Below are 20,311 nucleotides of genomic sequence, written 5' to 3'. Positions count from 1 at the left end.
ATAAACAACCTCGACGCGAGTAGACTGTGGGCCAAGGACAGTTCCGGCTAGGGTGAGAGCCAAAGGGGGTGGGTAGCTCCGCACGAATGATATCAAACCTTATTGGAAAATCCGCTCATGCCACTTTGATGAAAACATAACGATGCATCGCGTAGTTGCGAGGAAATATCAGATCAAATGAACTACTTTGCAACGATATAAAAACATAGATGAAATCAAGCAATCGATCCTGTTCGTTCAACAATATCGAACAGGTTTTGAATTAGAGCATTAGGCATTCCGATAGACTTCCAGATATTCCAGCGTCATAGAAAGTTACGTACTTGACCTTCGTCATTACGGATGCCACTGAGACTATAAACCTTATCGATGGCTATCGTTTTCGCGTACATTTTTATGAGAACGTGTATCTTTACGATCGTTCAACGTTGCGATCTCAATCTTTCACTACGTACGTCAGTATTTTCGTTGTACTCATTTATTTTGCATTCGATGAACGTTATCTAAATCGACCAGCGAGTACAATTCAAATAAGAGAAATTTTCCTGTAGGTTAGTTTTTATAACGTAGAAAGAACTTACCTTCAGAAGTGGTCTCGCCAATCGCAGCCTCCTGTAGTTCGATATGTTCTCGATTTCGACGTCCACTGGCCAAAGGATCTATCCGCAGGCCGATATTATCTACGTTGTCGATACTCCCTAGGTCGATAGGACTACCGATGATATAAGGGCCGGTTTGTTCGTGATGTCCATCGTTGGCTCGAACGGGCGCAGGTGAGAAATTGTTACGAACACTGTTTTGAGATGGCGTACCGTCCATATGAGGTATGGAGGAGAGGTCCGGAGGTGTGAATGGACGTAACGCGCCAGGACTGGGAACCCGGGGGCTCCCCCTGGCAGTTGGTTGCATTGAATGCAGCGGGGCCTAAATTAATACAGATTTGTTAATTCTGGTTACTTCTCTCAACCTTCAGATTATAGGATTTACACGTAAGGGTTCTTAGGGTTCAACCACATTAACCTTTTTTTATTCGCACATGAGTTGGCAAACGGTGAAAAAAGGGGAGTGCACGACCTTTTGACCACATTTGGTCCAAACTTTTCACGGTTATGGACCTAAAAGTAATGTTACAACAGCAAAATATTAGTTTTATGTCAAGTTAAATCTCTGTATCTGTGTCCATAAACATCTAGAACTCCAATACTCAATTTTATGTCTCAATAGATTTACATCCAAAGCTGCTAACTGTTCTGGGACCACTAATGAGTTAAATCACTTTAAACTTTAGATCTGTATCTCCATATCTGTGTCCATAAACATATAGGAGCCAGACACTCAATTTTATGTCTCAATAGATTAACATCTAAAGTTGTTAACTGTTCTGGGACCACTTTAGATCACAAACGTTAGATCTTCATCACCCCAACCCTAGATCTATCTATCCTTATGTATCCTTACATAATACTCCTACATCCCAGTAATGCATAATTAATTATTTAACCAGCCTCAGATGCAAAATTTCCTGAAGTTGTAAAGCACGAGCTAATCAACGCGATTATGGAACATAACTAGCACTCTGTAACGGATTAACCTGGATTTTCCATTAACGCAATTTAAGTCAACTAGATATGAAGAAAGTTTGTAATTTCTGCAGAATTTCAAAGAGTTTATTTCGGAGAAATATTACTGTACCGTAATTGCGCGAAGTTTGGGTGAAATCAGTGTCTGGGGCATACCTTGCCGTTGTTACTGGCAGTCTTTGTTTGGCATTTTCGCTTCATAACTCGTAGGCGGCGATCATTATTAGTTCCGGAGATTACATTAACCTTTCGTTGCTCCTACCCGGTATCGAACGATACAGCGCGTGTATTCGATTTGTAAATTAAGCCAGTCTCTTGATTCGCTACTGTTAATTACCTGTCGCGTGCCGCAATCGTCTAACGCGATGAATCGTATGACACGAATTTATTACGTGACGCATTGAAAGCGTTTACGAGCTGAAATATGTTTATTACTAGAACTCGATGAAACGTAAAGAAACGATGATATAACGAAGTCAAGAATACACGATTCGTATGCTACATATTTTAGGGGAGCTTGATGAGCAAACGTTTACGAACAATTTCGAGTTCGCTGCACGAGTCATGGTTTATTTAATGGCGCTTCTTTGTACGCGATGAATCACGAATTACGATTAAATATGAGTACGAAGCGATAAAAGACCCCCCTCAAAAAAATCCAGAATATTTTTAAAATACCGTCTCCATGCTTTGAACGATATCGTTCAAAGCGATAGCAAATATTGATACTATGGGCGTGCACGGGAACAATTTACGACCCAAGCACCGTCATGCTCCGCGACAATTAACGGTTACATTACCAACCGTGATGATAACGCATCGCTAATTGTGCATATCGGTATTTTATGTATCGGTAACTTCACAATAGTTCACCTTGCAAAAACTCATCGTACTGGCACGAATAGGTAATGGAAACGAAGCATCGACGTCCTGGTAAATAGAGAGAAATTCTATTTGCAGACGTCTGAAAGAAATGAGAACAAAATGATTGTTCGGATACTGGACGTTAATAAATCAACTGTCGCTGTACCAGTACTGATGATTGTCTGCAACTTTACGGAAAATTTCCCTTGACATACTAACTGTCTTTCGAGTTCTATTTCCGTTTCAGCAGAGGCGTACGCAAAATTCGAACATCATATTTCCGATCGACGATCTATGGATCTCGAAATATTTTATTCACTGAGCATCTTCAATGGTAGAATATTTCATGCTTTGTGAAATACTGTAGAAATCTTAGGATATGGTAGACTCTCGTTATATTGCCATTTATAAGATTTTTATATACGTTAATGATTTATATTGGTTTTTAGTTATTGTACGGGTTTCATTAAGATTACGTATCTCAACACGTCGCGGATCATAAGATATGGTAGACTCTCGTTATATTGCAGGTTACAAGATTTTCACACACGTTGATGATTCATATCGGTTTTCAATTATTGTAAGGGATTCATTAAGATTACATTACGTATATCAATGAGTTGTATCACGAATCATAGGATATGATAGACTCTCGTTATATTGCCATTTAGAAAATTTTCATACACGTTGATGATTTATGTCGGGTTTCAGATATTGTACGACTTTCATTAAGATTATGAATCATAATACGTTGTGGATTATAGGATATGGTAGACTCTCGTTATATTGCAATTTAGAAGATTTTCATACGCGTTGATGATTCATATCGGTTTTCAATTATTGTAAGGGATTCATTAAGATTACATTACGTATCTCAACGAGTTGTATCACGAATCATAGGATATGATAGACTCTCGTTATATTGCCATTTAGAAAATTTTCATACACGTTGATGATTTATGTCGGGTTTCAGATATTGTACGACTTTCATTAAGATTATGAATCATAATACGTTGTGGATTATAGGATATGGTAGACTCTCGTTATATTGCAATTTAGAAAATTTTCACACACGTTGATGATTCATATCGGTTTTCAATTATTGTAAGGGATTCATTAAGATTACATTACGTATCTCAACGAGTTGTATCACGAATCATAGGATATGATAGACTCTCGTTATATTGCCATTTAGAAAATTTTCATACACGTTGATGATTTATGTCGGGTTTCAGATATTGTACGACTTTCATTAAGATTATGTATCATAATACGTTGTGGATTATAGGATATGGTAGACTCTCATTATATTGCAATTTAGAAGATTTTCACACACGATGATGATTCATATCGGTTTTCAATTATTGTAAGGGACTCATTAAGATTACATTAAGTATCTCAACGTGTTGTACCGCAGACCATAAGATATAATAGACTCTCGTTATATTGCCATTTATAAGATTTTCAAACACATTGATGATTCACATCAGTTTTCAGTTATTGTACAGGTTTCATTGAGATTACAATATAACGTATCTCAACACGTTGTATCAGAGTGCTTTATATACCGTCGTCTCAGTTGTTTTGTGAGGTTATCGTAGCTTGTACCACGCGTTATTTTGCGACGCTCTGCATCAAAACGTAGTATTGCAACGAGTTGTTTTACGACGCTTTGTACAGCGACGTATCGAATTGCCATGTGCGGCTTGCACCGCGTTCCATCATCGAGAGTTATATCAGGCGTTATAATTAAAACAGCGTTTTTAATAGCGCCAGTAAATTAGTAATGAGATGGAAATGTCACCGCAAACTATCTACGATCTGAGTATTAATTATTCTCTAATCCAACAAACGCCCGTTTTCACCGCGTTACGATTTATGAATTAATTTATGGTTGGAAGCTGAATTTGCTACTCACGACTTTCAGCCGAGTAGGCCAAGGCGGATTTCTAGCAGCCGTCTTCGATCCGTTTATGATTCCTGTCGTTGAAACTTATTATCACGTTATCGGGTCTTAACTGACATGTACACGCAAACGTATACACTCCATTCCTGCACTTTAAGTTACTTGGCGATGTTATCTCACTTGTGACGAAGTTGTTCTTGAATAATAAACGCCAATTGTGTTTGTAGAGAAAAGAAAGTATTGTTCACAATGTTTCATAGAGTCACTGATTACGATTATTCACGATTCAGTAGTAAACGCAAGCTTCTGTTAGGCAAGTCTTGAACAGAATTTTACGAAGTTTGAAAGTTTGCCGCGCAATTTTAGTTGAGGTACAAGTTACTCCTGGTTTGAAACTCAAGACTTGTTACTCAAGATTTGAAACGCATTCGCCGAAGTGCTAGAAATATGAGCACGGTTCAATTTTTGAAACGATAGTATCGGAAGATAAGGCACTCGAAACTTTTCTTTGAAGAGAAGATCTATTCCTAGAGATCGAAATTTCAGGTTATTGATTATCAGAACTTATCACTTTTGTAACACCTTATCGAAATTATGCTTGAACGATGATATCGGATATCAGCGAGAATATCAGCAAGTTTCAGAAAATATCGTAAAAGTCATTTCGTAAGTAGTGACTTCGTTATTTCACTTGGGACTTCAGTATCAGATCAACAGAAAATACAATTAATCAGTAAATTACAAATTTTGTAATTACTTGAACTTTTATGAAATACAACAAGCAAGAATTTACTTCATTATTTAATTTCACTTTGGACTTCAATATCAGATCAACAAAAAATACAAGTAATAAGTAAATGACAAATTTTGTAATTATTTAAATTTCTATGAAATACAACAAGCAATAATCGAAGAATCATTATTTAATTTCACTTTGGACTTCAATGTCAGATCAACAGAAAATACAAGTAATCCGTAAATCACAAATTTTATAATCATTTAAATTTCTATGAAATACAACAAGCACTAATCGAAGAATCATTATTTAATTTCACTTTGGACTTCAATGTCAGATCAACAGAAAATACAAGTAATCCGTAAATCACAAATTTTATAATCATTTAAATTTCTATGAAATACAACAAGCAATAATCGAAGAATCATTATTTAATTTCACTTTGGACTTCAATGTCAGATCAACAGAAAATACAAGTAATCCGTAAATCACAAATTTTATAATCATTTAAATTTCTATGAAATACAACAAGCAATAATCGAAGAATCATTATTTAATTTCACTTTGGACTTCACTGTCAGATCAACAAAAAATACAAGTAATAAGTAAATTACAAATTTTGTAATTATTTAAATAGAAATTTAACTTGAAATATGCAGTTTAACTTGAAATTCTAGCACAAGTAAGAATCGAAGCAATGAGGTAGGATTCCATTCAGCGAGATCGATAGTAAACACACTTTCATTGATTTTTCTGAAACGCACGCAAATTGCAACCTCTCGATTTATGAACAAGCATCGTTAGCTGCAACGTAAGGCAACTTTTTCGAGTTATTACATTAACATCGTTTAGACTCTATTAATAGTAATGAACGAGATAATAACGGTGCACCATGATTGAAATTGAAGACTTAATCTTGTTAAGCACTGCACGAACAACTTTGAACCTTTTCTTTTCGTATTCACTGAATACTAATAACTCTGTTATTCTAGTACAAATTCTCTAAAATTTCATGAACCAACGTTGGAATTCTGAGAATTCAAAGTCAGAAGTCAAAGTCCTGAAAGTACAGAATATGTAACTTCCAGCATGCCAAAGTTGCTTCAAAATTTCAAAGTGAACCAATTGCAAACTTCCGAAACTCGAAGCACCAAAAATTTCAAACTCCAAAGTTTCGAATACCTAAACTCCAGTTTGAAGCACCTCGAACTTCGAAGCGGAAGATTTTTCAAATATTTAATCTCGAAGAAAAGCACTGGTCGATCCCCATAAAGCTGTCAGATACAAATCAGTCGAGAGCATGTATTATAAAATTTTACGCCGATAAGCTCCACGCGACACCCACTATAGTTTCTGTTTCACTGAATCAATGGTAGCTCTTCTCCGCTGGAAACCTTGTCGACTCGTGGCTCGGTAAAATGCAAATCGCGTACCAGTCCTCTTTGCACCTTCGAGCGACTATTATCGCGTCGAAGAAAACCGAGGAAAAAGTGTTTCGAGCAAATTAACCGTCGACGAGTGACGGATTTCGTAACTGCACTTCGGAGACACTGTTGCTCGACGGATATAACGGTAATTAAATCGTGATTCGTTTGCGGAACGTTTAGAAAAGATACGACGAGGTTCAGAGTGTGTAGTCCATCGTAATTTTAATTTTTCCCGGTGCTCCTTCGGCCAGGCGTACACGTGTACTACTTCTTTGTCTCCGTTCCTGGACGCGGGTTTCCATGTCGACGAGACGACGTATACTATTACCTGACAGACGCGTCGGTTCCTCCTCTCTCTACCTTGATATAAAACACCACCTACGATCATTTGCGCGTTCTACTTGCTCCCACGAACTTGGCCATCATTGACTCCGGAGAATTAGGCGAATCACTCTCTGCGTGACACTTAATGAGTCGCTAATTATTGCATTGACGTAACTGGACTCTTTTTGGACTAGGTTCGTTGATACTGGAATTAGCAAAAGCAATAGTTTTGCAGGATTTCTGGATTTGGGAATGTGGCAGGCATTTTATTGGGAAATTTGGAAGTTGGGAATTTAGGAATTGGGACGTTTACGTGTTTGGAAATGTAGGTGATTGTGGATTTAAGAATTTGGACTTTTAGGAATTTGAACGGTCAGAAAAGGAAGTTAAGAATTTAGGAACTTGGACATTTAGAAGTTTGAACGGTCAGAAAAGGAAGTTGAGAATTTAGGAACTGGGACATTTAGAAGTTTGAAAATTTAGGAAGCTGGGAATTTAGGTACTTGCCAATTTAAACACTGGATATAAGAATATCAAAATATACAAATTTAAGAATTTAGGAACTTGCAAATTTAAAAACCTGAAAATTTAGGAAGCTGGAAATTTAGGTACTTGTCAATTTAAACACTGGATATAAGAATATCAAAATACACAAATTTAAGAATTTAGGAATTTGCAAATCTAAAAACCTGAAAATTTATAAATCTAAAAATATAGAAACTCCGTGAGTGAAATCTAAGAATTTCTAAAAATAAGTGGAACCTCTATTTCAATACCCAGCCCAACTCCACGTCCAACTCCATAACTTCGTCAATAATTAAGCACTAAAACAGTAATTAACGACGAATAGTACGAACTCGTTACTCCAAGAGTACTCGAGCTTGCAATCACTTCGAAACTCCAGCCCTTTCTAACCCTTGAAAGTTCACTGACTTTATTCATTTATTTGCGTCCGTGTAGCATAATTATTTTATGTTTACGTTCTGACCGGATAAACCATGCAACATCTATTTTATCAAATTGGACCTTGCAAGTGTTGATTTTGCATATACGATCCATAGTTTATGAACGCAGACGTGGGTATACAAAGTGAACATACACACAAGAGAAGGTTACATGAAATTGTTTTTACTAGGAATGTTATCTTTTCCGCTGATTATATAAGATGTCATGTATGACTTTATTTTGATACCTCAAAATTTCTTTATCGAATGTATATTGTTAGAGAGAGGGTTTTAAAGAAAACATTCAATAAATGGAGAAGGTCAGATGTTCTTAGGAAGAAATATCTGTTAATCGACAATTTGTTAAGCTGCCAGAAGTTGAACGATTGAGACGACAGTACAATACGTTTCAAACCCACAAGAGAACAAACTTAAACATGAATATACATATAAAGATGAACATACAGAACCGAAAATACAGAGAGAAAGAGCAAAGTTCAATATTAGTACAGTAAATTGCATGCCACCATAGTAAGATAGAAATGCAGTATTGTTTTCGTCTTTCCTTCGTCCCGTTGCAACTTTAACTAATCCACCGAAAGATAATAACAGAGAACGAAATGCAGGAAAGTATTTATAATGAAAATAAATCGATCGTCGAACGTTATAAGAACGAATTGATCAAGGGGTTCGTCGAATAATTGAATTTTATCGATTCTAAAATATAAGAGCATAGAGGCTCGTGTCACGGAGTAGAAATACAGTTTCTTTAAAAAGTCGATATTACCAAGGATCGCCCTTTAGCGATCTGGGTTGCTAGGACTCGTAAAGGACGTTACACTCTCTATCGGTACAAATGTCAATTCTCCAGAGTGCTTTCGCATACATCGATTTTCTCGCGAATAACTGCATACATGCTTCCACCCTTCCTGGGAGAAACGCGTTCACATATGTACACGCAACGAGTAGGATACCTTTGGGGAAAGCTAAATGGAGGCCTATTTTGCTTTGAGAGGAGTACGATACATTTGAGGAGAACCTGAGGATTATTTAGGGAATGGTAGCGGAATCTAGGGAGAACCAGGTGATTAGGGGAAAGAAGGAGTGGTGGTTTTAGGGTTGATTCTGGGGTTTTAGGATTTTTATAATTTGGGGTATTTAGGTTTGGGACTTTCGAGTTTGAGGATTTGGGGGTTTTTAGGTTTTCTGGCTTTGGAATTTTAGGAGTTTGGAATGGTGGAACTTTGGCATTTGAGGAGATTAGAATTTTGAGGATTTGGGATTGTGAGAGTTTGGAGTTGTGGAGCTTTGACATTTGGGGAGATTAGAGCTTTGAGGGTTTGGGACTTTGAGAGTTTGGCATTGTGGAGCTGTGGCATTTGAGGAGATTAGAACTTTGAGGATTTGGGACTTTGAGAGTTTGGAGTTGTGGAGCTTTGACATTTGGGGAGATTAGAATTTTAAGGATTTGGGACTTTGAGAGTTTGGAGTTGTGGAGCTTTGGCATTTGGGGAGATTAGAACTTTGAGGATTTGGGACTTTGAGAGTTTGGAATGATGGAGCTTTGGCATTTGAGGAGATTAGAATTTTAAGGATTTGCGACTTTGAGAGTTTGGCATTGTAGAGCTTTGGCATTTGGGGAGATTAGAGTTTTGAGTATTTGGGACTTTGAGAGTTTGGAATTGTGGAGCTGTGGCATTTGGAGAGATTAAAACTTTAGAGATTTAGGATGTTGAGAGTTTGGAATTAAGGAGCTTTGTAGTTATAAGGTTTTGAGACTTTAGAGTTTCAGAATTTCAGAATTTTAGTACTACAGGATTCTGAGACATTGAAGTCTTGTTACTTTAACATTTTACAACATTACAATTCTTAAATTTTGGTACATTGAAATTGTAGTATTTGTGGATCTTGAAAGTACAAAACATCATCAAGCCTCTCTCAAAGTCTCAAAATTGTTAAACACAAAGGTGTCCCTCTACATAACCATCCTACAGAAACCCACATTTTTCACTCCAAAAGTAAAATATCAATAAAAATGTCCACTGGTAAAGTATTAGTAAAAAAATTAAAAAAAGAAATACAAATCAATTTTCCAATATTTTTAATTATAGAATCCATGATTTTTTCCGATTCGCTCTCTGAAAATGAAAGCAGATTTTATGGAAGGTGCGGCATTTCGCGTATCGTATCGACGGATCAACACGACTACCGATCGCAAACACGAAACCCACTACAGTGCACCATAAATATGTACATGGTCACCTACACTTTTCCGTGCACGCGCCCATAAAAATAATGGATAAAGGGCCGCTCCTGTTTGTTACGGTTCTTTCGACTTATCTGCTTTCATTTCAGATTCGAGACTCACGGTTGCGCCCATATACCAATTACACGGATCACGCGACTTTTTTGCCTGTTTCCACCACATTAGCGTTCACATATTGCGTTCCGAGGGAATTGTGATAATTGCGGTTTAGGTGTACTATAAAGTACAAATCAATGTGAACTATAACTTTAACATTGATTTCTTTTGTAAGTAATTTCATTCAGAAATCTTTGGTAATCCTTAAAATATGATGGCTAACCTAATATGAAACAGTGATTTTTCACATGAAATTTAAAGATAGAATTTGTATTTAAATTATGAGCTAGGAGGCTGAACTCTGAGAACTATAAGGCATTTTATACACTGAATATCATTTGATGAGAAAGCAATGTTTTATTAAGTTAAGTGCAGTATTGAACTCACATTTTTAAGAGCTCCTAAAAATATTTCGGTATCAAATCTTTTTACAAACGGTATGTTGACGATAAACCTGTGTAAATGAAATCCTCAATGGAATACTTGGTACATAAATTTCTTAGGACGCACGAATCAGTGGCATAGCGTGCCAAAGCTAAATCTTCGCGGTTTTTAATATTTCACCCTGCAATCAGCAGCGGAGAATCTAATCGACAATTTTACTATAGCAACACTCTATCTTATTATTACATCTCTATAATTTGATTTCTCAATTATAGTATGCTCATAGCTATCTGTAGAAACTGCTCGTAAAGTAAAAATGTATCTTAAAATTCGGACATTATTATCGACATATAATTTGAAAGACATAGCTCTTGCGAGAATAGTAAATGTAAGAGACATAAGCATGGATCATGGATAACGAGCGTCAGATTTAGGAACGATGCCGATGAATTACGCTTTAATCACGCATGCAGGCAATCTTCCAAATCACGTTTTTGTAATTGGCACTGTGCGAGGATCTTATAGTTGTCAACGCGATCATGTATCTACAAATTGCAATGAAACAGGTTGCCTTTGAAAACATCTGTTGTGAGCACGTGATCGAAACGGGTGCTCGTTCTTTCGCGAATATCGAACAACCTGTTGGTGCGACGTAAGAGCGATTTTAACCTTGGCAAAAAGTATTCTTGCGAGAATTTTTCTCGAGTCGTTTGAAAATGCTGCGTAACATGCAGTCTCTCGTTACTCTTTTTTTATAAAAATCATATCGCAAATATTCGGACGATGCTTTTCCGTAACATACTGCAGAATGTAACTTCATACAAACGTATTAAAAAGTTCATTTCGAAGTTCAAAGAGGAAGTAGGACGCTTTTATCATGTTAAATTGACGCTCCAAAATGAAAAAAGGACGGGCTATTTAGATGATCCAAATAGTTCGTGATATTATCATTTGGCAGAATTCATAGCGCAGTATTCCACTGACAAAACAACTTTACGGTCGAGACTGGAATTTCTGCCAAGGTGATTTTTACAACACTGACACGAATTCGTGGATACGTGGCGCAACGAAACCTGTTCCTGTTATTCGCGCGAACCTAGATACGCATTGTGCGCGATCACCGCGCGTTTAAAATCAATAAATCCTTTGACGAATCTTAAATAAATTTTGCATAAATGTTCCGACAAAAGATACAGAACTTTCGCGATTGATTTCGATGCTTCTGCGAACGGTGACGTGCTAGATATGAAAAGCCCGGGCAAAGCCGGGTGGTTTAACCCACTAACCCTCCTTAAAATTAGGACAAACGAAAAGAAAAGCTGGCCAACGTTCAGCAACACATGCCGCTCACGTGAGCGAAAAATCTTTCTTCTGTGTTTACATGTACGATTTACCGCCACGCATTCTTTTCTTACACGTTTTATCGTTATATTTCAATCGAATTATTTCGCGTTGTATTTCGATGGATTTTCTTTCTGCCTGCTATATGGTCACGCGTTATATTGCCGCACGCTATTCTTCTACGTTTTATATTTTTACGCATTGTTAATACGTTCTATTTCGACAGATTTTATTTCCTCGCGTTATAATGCCACGCGCTATATCGCCACATACTATTCTTCTACATATTACATTTTTATACGTTGTATTGTAATACGTTCTATTTCGACAGATTTTATTTCCTCGCATTATATCGCCACGCGTTATATCGCCGCGCGTTATATCGCCGCGCGTTATATCGCCACGCGCTATATCGCCACATACTATTCTTCTACATATTATATTTTTATACGTTATATTGTAATACGTTCTACTTCGATAGATTTTATTCCCTCACATTATATCGCCACGCGTTATATCGCCGCGCGCTATATTACCACGCGCTATATCGCCACATACTATTCTTCTACATATTGTATTTTTATACGTTGTATTGTAATACGTTCTATTTCGACAGATTTTATTTCCTCGCATTATATCGCCACGCGTTATATCGCCGCGCGTTATATCGCCGCGCGTTATATCGCCACGCGCTATATCGCCACATACTATTCTTCTACATATTATATTTTTATACGTTATATTGTAATACGTTCTACTTCGATAGATTTTATTCCCTCACATTATATCGCCACGCGTTATATCGCCGCGCGCTATATTACCACGCGCTATATCGCCACATACTATTCTTCTACATATTGTATTTTTATACGTTGTATTGTAATACGTTCTATTTCGACAGATTTTATTTCCTCGCATTATATCGCCACGCGTTATATCGCCGCGCGTTATATCGCCGCGCGTTATATCGCCACGCGCTATATCGCCACATACTATTCTTCTACATATTGTATTTTTATACGTTGTATTGTAATACGTTCTACTTCGATAGATTTTATTCCCTCACATTATATCGCCATGCGTTATATCGCCGCGCGCTATATTACCACATGCTATTCTTCAACGTATTATATCTTTACGTATTGTACTTTAATATGTTCCATCTCGGCAGATTTTATTCCTGTGCGTTATGCCGCCGCGCGTTATATTGCCGCGCCCTATTCTCCTACGTATTATATCTTCACACATTAACACTACGTATTAAATTCCTACGTATTGTATCGCCAAATCTTGTTCTTTTTACGCACTGCATCACCACGCGTTGTATTTCGACACGTACTTTGCCGCATTGTATTTCCACGCACTATTACTATGCGTTGGTTCGCTAAACATAGTAGCGTTGTATTACAAATTGAATGGCATCCTATACACGTATCAATATTTCAGGAACCTTGTGATCAATGTATATCAATATATCAGCAATGTTAATAAATATTGAATCTATGTATGAATCGTCCGAAGTTCCCATTGGAACCAGTCGAAATTCACGAAACAACTGACGAATACCTGAGTAGATACGAAAGGTGTACTTGTAGTAATCAATCTCTAAGAGGTACCAAAACGAACGGTTCGCATGTCGCGTGAAGATTAATTATGTTTTCGTGATTCGTAAGGGCAATAGTTGGATGGATGATAGAGCGAATCGACTCTAGTATTTAGTATTAACACGCTAGGTATATTATCGATCATCTCTGGTGAAATTATAACAAGGCCACGAGTCCATATTGTTGAATGAAAGAAATGAAACGAATATCGACTTTTCGTACATTAGAATGTGTATACCGGGTGTTCTAACGACGCATACGCGTTACAATGTAATCATTGCGCGTAAGAAAGAAACGTCTACGCAAAGACATTGCAGATATTAAGTCAGGTTTCCGTGATCGATGCATTATGCAACAAGTAGCCAAGTGCAACGTTCAGCCTATTCGCGCGAAAGTTCCATAAATATAGGTGAGAAGAACGTAGGTGGTATCATTGACGATCATAGTTAATGTGACGTATAAACAAAATAATTCTCGCGTGCGTGTAACTTTGTCCTTGTGTAATCGTTGAACTTAATTAAAGATGATGAACGTAGACACCGTGAATGCGAAGTATCGAGAACGACGGGAAAAATAGATTCGTATCAGACTATTGATGCTTTTCAGACTTTCACGGACCCAGATTTTTGAACATTGCTTTTCTGCGATTCACTTAAATCTGATACATTATTTCCTAAGTTCCAAAATACCAAAGCACTGATAAAGTATTCCTGATTCCCATAGACTCTAGAGACCTTTCAGCTATACACCTTCGTCTGGTTTCATTGACATTGAATACTACACAGCATCAATTCAATGAAATGTAAAACAGTAAGACGTTCGATATCGAGTTTGTGGAGCGTTAAAAATTAATAGCCGGTGCAAACTTTTCTACTATTTCAAGATATTAATACTATGTCAATCATTTTTCCAGACCGAATGCATTTTTAAATCGTACAAACTAATATACACTACTGCATATGGTATGCCATTTATGCCCATATCCGTCCTACTTGGTATTGCGAAAGAAAATCCAAGCTAAACGATGACAGCAATTAGCATAAAAATTGTTTAACATGAATTAAACTAATCCGTAAAATCTGAATGAAGTAGTTAATAAGCAATCGCAAATCTTAATCCACCGATCCTTAAAACAATATTTGTTACATATGGATGTAAGGACTCAATTTCTATGGCGTATATTTATGTTGTATCCATCTTTTGTTCAACGTGAATGTCAAATGTGATCGTGTATATAACCTCCAATATTTTGCAGATATGCAAGGAATTATATGAAAGGATTCTACTTACAGGTACTAAACCGTGTGTCCGTATCAACTATACTGCCGTACGCATGTTGCCATCTTGTCAGCATTTCACAGCGTCAGAAGATAAATCCAAGTAAACCGTGAAAAAATTCCACGGCATGCACGTATACACGAAACGTAACCACTGTGGTACACACCCGTTCCGCACCCGGGTAGTGATTGACAAAAGGATGAACAGTTCAGCACTCAGCTCGATGGGAATATATAGCATCTGAGCACATTTGAACCGATCATCAGTAACGGCTCAAGGATCCTTGAGCTCGCTTTCAATCTTTCACTCTTTCTTTCTTTTTGAAACGCTTTAGAGACCTGCACGAATCGGTGGCTCGTAAGCTATGCTTTGAAGAAACGCAAGCCGCGTATGCGACACTATCGAGATCTACGTCGTCTGTCATAGGCGCTGCCTAGGATTCTAAAGACTAGATGTAAAGCACGTAGAAGTAGCGTACATGTGACGGAATCGGTTATTTATTATTAACCCCTCGAGCCATGGGCGCGAAACAGCGTCCCTCTGCAAGTGTCATGGCGCGTTGCGCTCAGATTGAATTCTACTAAGGTTGCAAGATGCCGCCACGTATCAATATAAGCGCTATCTGTAAAAACTGGACATAATTTTGTAACTAACTTGTACACACGAGACAAATCTAACTTCCCTAGGGAAAATAGCGGTCAAGTGGTTCCCACTATCTGCTATAGCACGAGAGCGTTGGGATACATTACGATGCAATTCATAAAAATCGATAAATAAAATTTTCTCAAATAAATGCGTATTTTTGAAAGATATTGTAGCCATCTAACGATAGAAAGAGAAAAAGAATGCAAATAAACTTTAAATAGAATGTCTGTATTTATTGATGTTTCCAATTTGCTAGTATTTGTAAAACATTCTAACTTGATTTAGTGTTCCTATTTGAAACATACTATTGTCGAATAAATCGGAAAAGTACACACTGAAATTACAACTGTAGATAAGGAGGGATTCTAGAACTACCATATCGATTGCCTAAAATCTCGAGTATTCTCTGTTTCTCTAGTCATCGGTTCAGATCGTTGGATGCGAATTCTTATACGGTGACTGTCTATTTCATATTTTGTCTATGATGATATTTTGAGACGTGGATATGTTGTACTTGTCAAACGGGCAGTAAAAAGTGAAAATAAATATGGATGGAAATCAAACAAACGTCAACGATCCTCAGTTTATTTCGTTCCAAGATTTTCCTTCGATAAATCATGGAGGAAATATTGGGCAAGCACAATTAAATATTAATGCTTCCACACATCAAGGTTTTAGTAACCTACCAAATGACGCTACTGGAATCGGCATTATCGAGGACTTTGAAGGAATGCCCGATAAAACTGAAGGTTTATTATCTCATAATATTTACTATAGTTCTAAATACACATTAGAATTATTTTTCTTCTCACTATGTTTTAGGTATAGAAAGTATTAAATATTCATACACCTTTTCAGAACCATATTTTGTTCTCTTTTAGCTACATCAGCACCCAACTTTTGGACCATAGAATATTATCAAAGATTTTTCAATGTCAATACAAAGGATGTAGGGGAAAGAATTAAAAGGTCTATGTTTCCTTGTAGAAGCGATTACTTATTGATATCGCATATCAGACCAAATCCAGATTTGTATGGTCCATTTTGGATCTGTGTCACGCTGGTGCTTTCTATAGCTGTAAGCGGAAATGTAGCTACTTACTTGCAAACAACTACTTCAAATAAATATCTCTGGAGGTCTGAGTTTCACACTGTACCCAGGGTTGCAACTTGCATATTTTTATATGCATGGTTGCTTCCATTCACATTATGGGGTGCACTGAAATGGACCAATAGTTCAAGGGATACAGAAGAAGAATTGAGCGAGGTTTGGTATATTACATTATCCCTCTAAAAGGTATTATACTTTCTCTAAAACAAAACTGTATATTTTAGTCACATTCCACACCTAGCCTGTTGGAGCTATTATGTCTTTATGGGTATTCTTTAGCCATCTATATTCCAATAGCTTTTCTATGGATAATACAAATTGACTGGCTTCAGTGGAGTTTAGTTGTGATAGCAACTGTATTATCTGGTGGAGTATTATTAAGATCTTTGTTACCTATAATAAAAGGTACTATCTATTGACAAGTTAAAATTTTTATAGCATTAAGAAAACACTAATATAGTAAATTAATTTTCAGGGAGGTACAGATTAATATATATCGCCATAATTCTTGGAATGCACCTCTTAATAGCAGGGTTTATGCTATATCTGTTTCATGTGCCGACAAATAAAGATACTGTTAAACCAGAGAACTTGGTGACAGTGACTATGAAAGCCAAGACTGTTGAGACTGGAACTACTGTACGTGGTATCTGATTTATATGACACTTTATATGGTACATGGTATTTAAGAGAATCGAGTAGTACGAATCGCACATGTCCGCTGATTAATTCCGTCTTCGTGCAAATAGAAGTAGCATTTATACCATACCTGTGAACGAAAAAAGAAAAATAAATAATAACTGAAATTTGTGGAAACTTGAGGCACTAGTGTTTATTAAAAAACATTTCAGTCGGCCCGTATCAATTAATGAATTATATATATATATGTATATATATAATAATAATAATAATTCCTGTGTCAGGGCAATATAGAAGGCCAACAAAGTGTCTGGTTGATTTATTTTCACAGCCCCCATTTTTAATAATAAGGGACGCGTTTACATATCAACGCAACACATATCATTTACAATCATACGAACCTTCATGTTGTACACAGTAATTGTTATTAGTAATCGTAATACAATAGATAGTAATTGTTATTAGTTGTCGTTAATACAATCGTACGTGATTCAATAATATTTTCTTCTATTCTTCCGTTTACAATTAACCAATACGACAAAAGGCAACATTCACTTTGTAACAGTATCGTCGTTACGTTAATTATTATCATCGCTCTATCGGTACATGTATGTATACCAAGACAGTAGTAATTTTTATTACGAAAAGAATGCGACGACGACGCGTGTTATCAAATAAGGTTAGCCAATTGATTTACGATCGTTTCACTCCGATATTCATTTTCAAGCCTCGCGAAGAAACTCCATTCGTTACAAACTTACAGATCTCGTGTGCAGACCTGATTGCCAGTTAAAAAGTCGTCTCATAATCGGACAGTCCGTCGAGCGATTTGCAAAAGGTGTAGCGCGATAGAGTAAAATTTAGCATACGTTTCGAGGTCTACGAAAAGTCTTCCATGTTACAAGCCCTGTCGATGTGAGCGTGTTTTGTGTGTACAAAATAGAAAAAAAGAAGTTCGAGCAGAGCTTGACTCTTTCTTTTTGTCTCGAAGAATCAAGTGTCTCTTGTAGCCTGTATTGTCCAAAGCTTCTTTGCTATAAAGAAAAACATTTATGAATAATTTTTGTCCTCGAGCATAAAAATAATAATACTCGAGAATGTTCCATGCATTGTATGACGTTTGAGATTGTCAGAAAATTTATTCGAACAAAGTATAAAAGATAATAAAGGACATCCTTGGCGCTTTATGGCGCAGGCGCAATTGGAATTCTCTTTAGAATTTTTTTCATTAGGAATTTATACTTCTTGCGACGATAAAATGGATTTTTATGCTCGAGAGATACATAATCAATGGATTGCGACGAAACAGGCATGGAAATTACGTTCTGAAAATGACGTTGATTCTTAGTATTGTAAAACGATTCGTATTTTATTACATCGTTTGGACATTGATATTTATGAGGATACAAGCTACCAGAAATATGTTCTCTGTTCGAGCGTGAGCCCCCGCACCGCTTACGTGTGCAAAGCGTTTCGACGATCACGGAATCGTTTCGTCGGAACGATTTCTAATTTATCAGCTAAAGAGAGCTCACAACGACTTGGTCCAACGTGTTTACAAGATATTACAGTCAAAGATTATGAATAGGCAGGAGCAATAATAACGAATAATAAAATCTACGACAGTCTACCAAGTTACTTGTTTTTCTTCTCTCAACGTTACACGCAACGCTACTTTGTTTCGTACCGTTATTCTTTTTTGTTAAATGTTAATTTTAAATCTTGTTCCTCGACGCGTTCGCGCGAGCGTAATGGCGCAGTCAACGAATCGAGAAACAGCCTCGTAAATGTTTTTCTTTACTTATTACCGTTGTTATTTACAGTAAGATGTGTGTCGGGCGTATTTATCGTTATTATTATTAATAATATAATGTACAGTTTTCTCTCCTCTATTTCTTAAGTGCAAACACGCATATTTACTATTACAGAGACACACACGGAACCATCGTGAGCGGTGAACCGCACACGGGGCGCTCTTTAAATATTACACACACAAATAATAATAATGTTTACCCTGGTTTTATCAATTATTACAAGTATACGTATTTATACATATATATATATTTATATAACAATGCTCATAAATGTCGTACTCTTTATACAATCGTTGACTATTATTCTCTACCGTGTTACGCGATATTGCAATAATTTCAGGTTGATTATTCAGTCGCATGCTTAGACAGTACGTGAAATTATTCTTATCTCAAGGATTAAAAAATTAAATTAACATGTTGACTGCCGTAAGTAATTCAGTCAAAGAAACATTTAGATTATTAGAATTAGACTGTTCAAAAGATCCACGATATTCTGAATTAAGTAATTACCAGCTATTCGAATTATATTAAGCATATGGCAGACAACATGTTAACGAATGTAAATGAAATTTCTCGAACGAGTTCTCTTCTTTTTAAATAAATAATTTTTAACACCCGTTGACTGACACATTTGTTCATATGTGGACAATTTTTTATGGAGCCAAATTATAAATTCATGGAAGCTTGAATTCTAAAAATTTCCTTATAATTATAGAAAATTTATTAGTTACCAATTTTTATTTTTTAGAAAATATGTTGCTTTTGTTAATCCAAAAAATATTGTGAACGAATGTGTAAGTCGGTAACTGAAAAAAACGAATGACACGGGAAAACTTTTTACTTAGTAATTTGTATTTGAATTGCATAAATTCGAAATACTTTCGTATCGAGGCAATTTTCAATCGTCGATCGAAGAGAAACGATCATAGTATCGCGACAGATAGAAGCTTGTGTATTTAAAAAATTCTTCTATTCGAACCGCTACACCTAATGTTTGTAATTATCGTTTACACGGATATTTAGAACGCGTTTCGTAATGAAAAACAGTCCTGTTTCATAGCGTATTTTGCGAGGAACTTCTACTCTTGTTGTACTATCTAGGTGAACGATACACACTTTCGAGAAATGAAACAAACAAGAATGAACGAAGAGAAATGAAACTTTTTCTTAGATCTAAGAACTCCAATTTCTAACACCGAACAAAAACAGAATTGTTCGAAAAACAAAACGAAGTGTTGAATGCCCATAAACTAAAGAATAACAACTACCCCACTTTCGTTTCTAAACAGAGATGACAAAAATCGTTTTTCTCTTGAAAAAATCTGATCCTCGATTTTTCTATCGTCGTCGAA

The 20,311-nt window shown here is 36.4% G+C and overlaps 3 protein-coding genes across 11 annotated transcripts in view; 1 reads left to right on the top strand and 2 right to left on the bottom strand.

The window, feature by feature from the left end:
* The window catches only part of ATP8A (ATPase phospholipid transporting 8A1), a 30,070-nt gene extending 14,412 nt beyond the window's left edge, over positions 1-15,658 (bottom strand). For 7 of the 9 annotated variants that reach the window (XM_012282903.2, XM_076537840.1, XM_076537837.1 and 4 more), the window contains exons 1-2: positions 14,763-15,658; positions 582-924 (exon numbers count right to left, since the gene is read on the bottom strand). In XM_012282903.2, coding sequence (XP_012138293.1) covers positions 582-909 — 328 coding nt within the window. In that variant the 5' untranslated portion in view covers positions 910-924; positions 14,763-15,658. Of the gene's footprint in view, positions 1-581; positions 925-1,020; positions 1,116-4,362; positions 4,877-14,762 lie in introns of those variants that run through there. The other 2 variants (XM_012282905.2, XM_076537833.1) reach the window with 2 other exon arrangements.
* A 210-nt stretch (positions 15,659-15,868) lies between these two features.
* Hipk (Homeodomain interacting protein kinase) overlaps positions 15,869-20,311 on the bottom strand; it is a 38,448-nt gene continuing 34,005 nt past the window's right edge. Inside the window, exon 21 of the transcript XR_013040063.1 lies at positions 15,869-17,275. The gene's annotated coding sequence lies outside the window, so the exon portion shown is untranslated. The remainder of the gene's footprint in view (positions 17,276-20,311) is intronic.
* LOC100882693 (protein YIPF1) lies at positions 15,943-17,327 on the top strand. The gene is made up of 4 exons (XM_003702251.3): positions 15,943-16,144; positions 16,277-16,662; positions 16,731-16,911; positions 16,982-17,327. Exons 1-4 carry the CDS (start codon positions 15,943-15,945, stop codon positions 17,158-17,160), a joined length of 948 nt encoding a protein of 315 aa, XP_003702299.2. The 3' UTR covers positions 17,161-17,327.

Source organism: Megachile rotundata, chromosome 12 (genome assembly GCF_050947335.1).
Source record: "Megachile rotundata isolate GNS110a chromosome 12, iyMegRotu1, whole genome shotgun sequence".
In the NCBI taxonomy this organism is placed as follows: domain Eukaryota; kingdom Metazoa; phylum Arthropoda; class Insecta; order Hymenoptera; family Megachilidae; genus Megachile; species Megachile rotundata.
The sequence above is the reverse complement of the archived record's forward strand: the minus strand, read 5'-3'. Positions and strand labels throughout refer to the sequence as shown.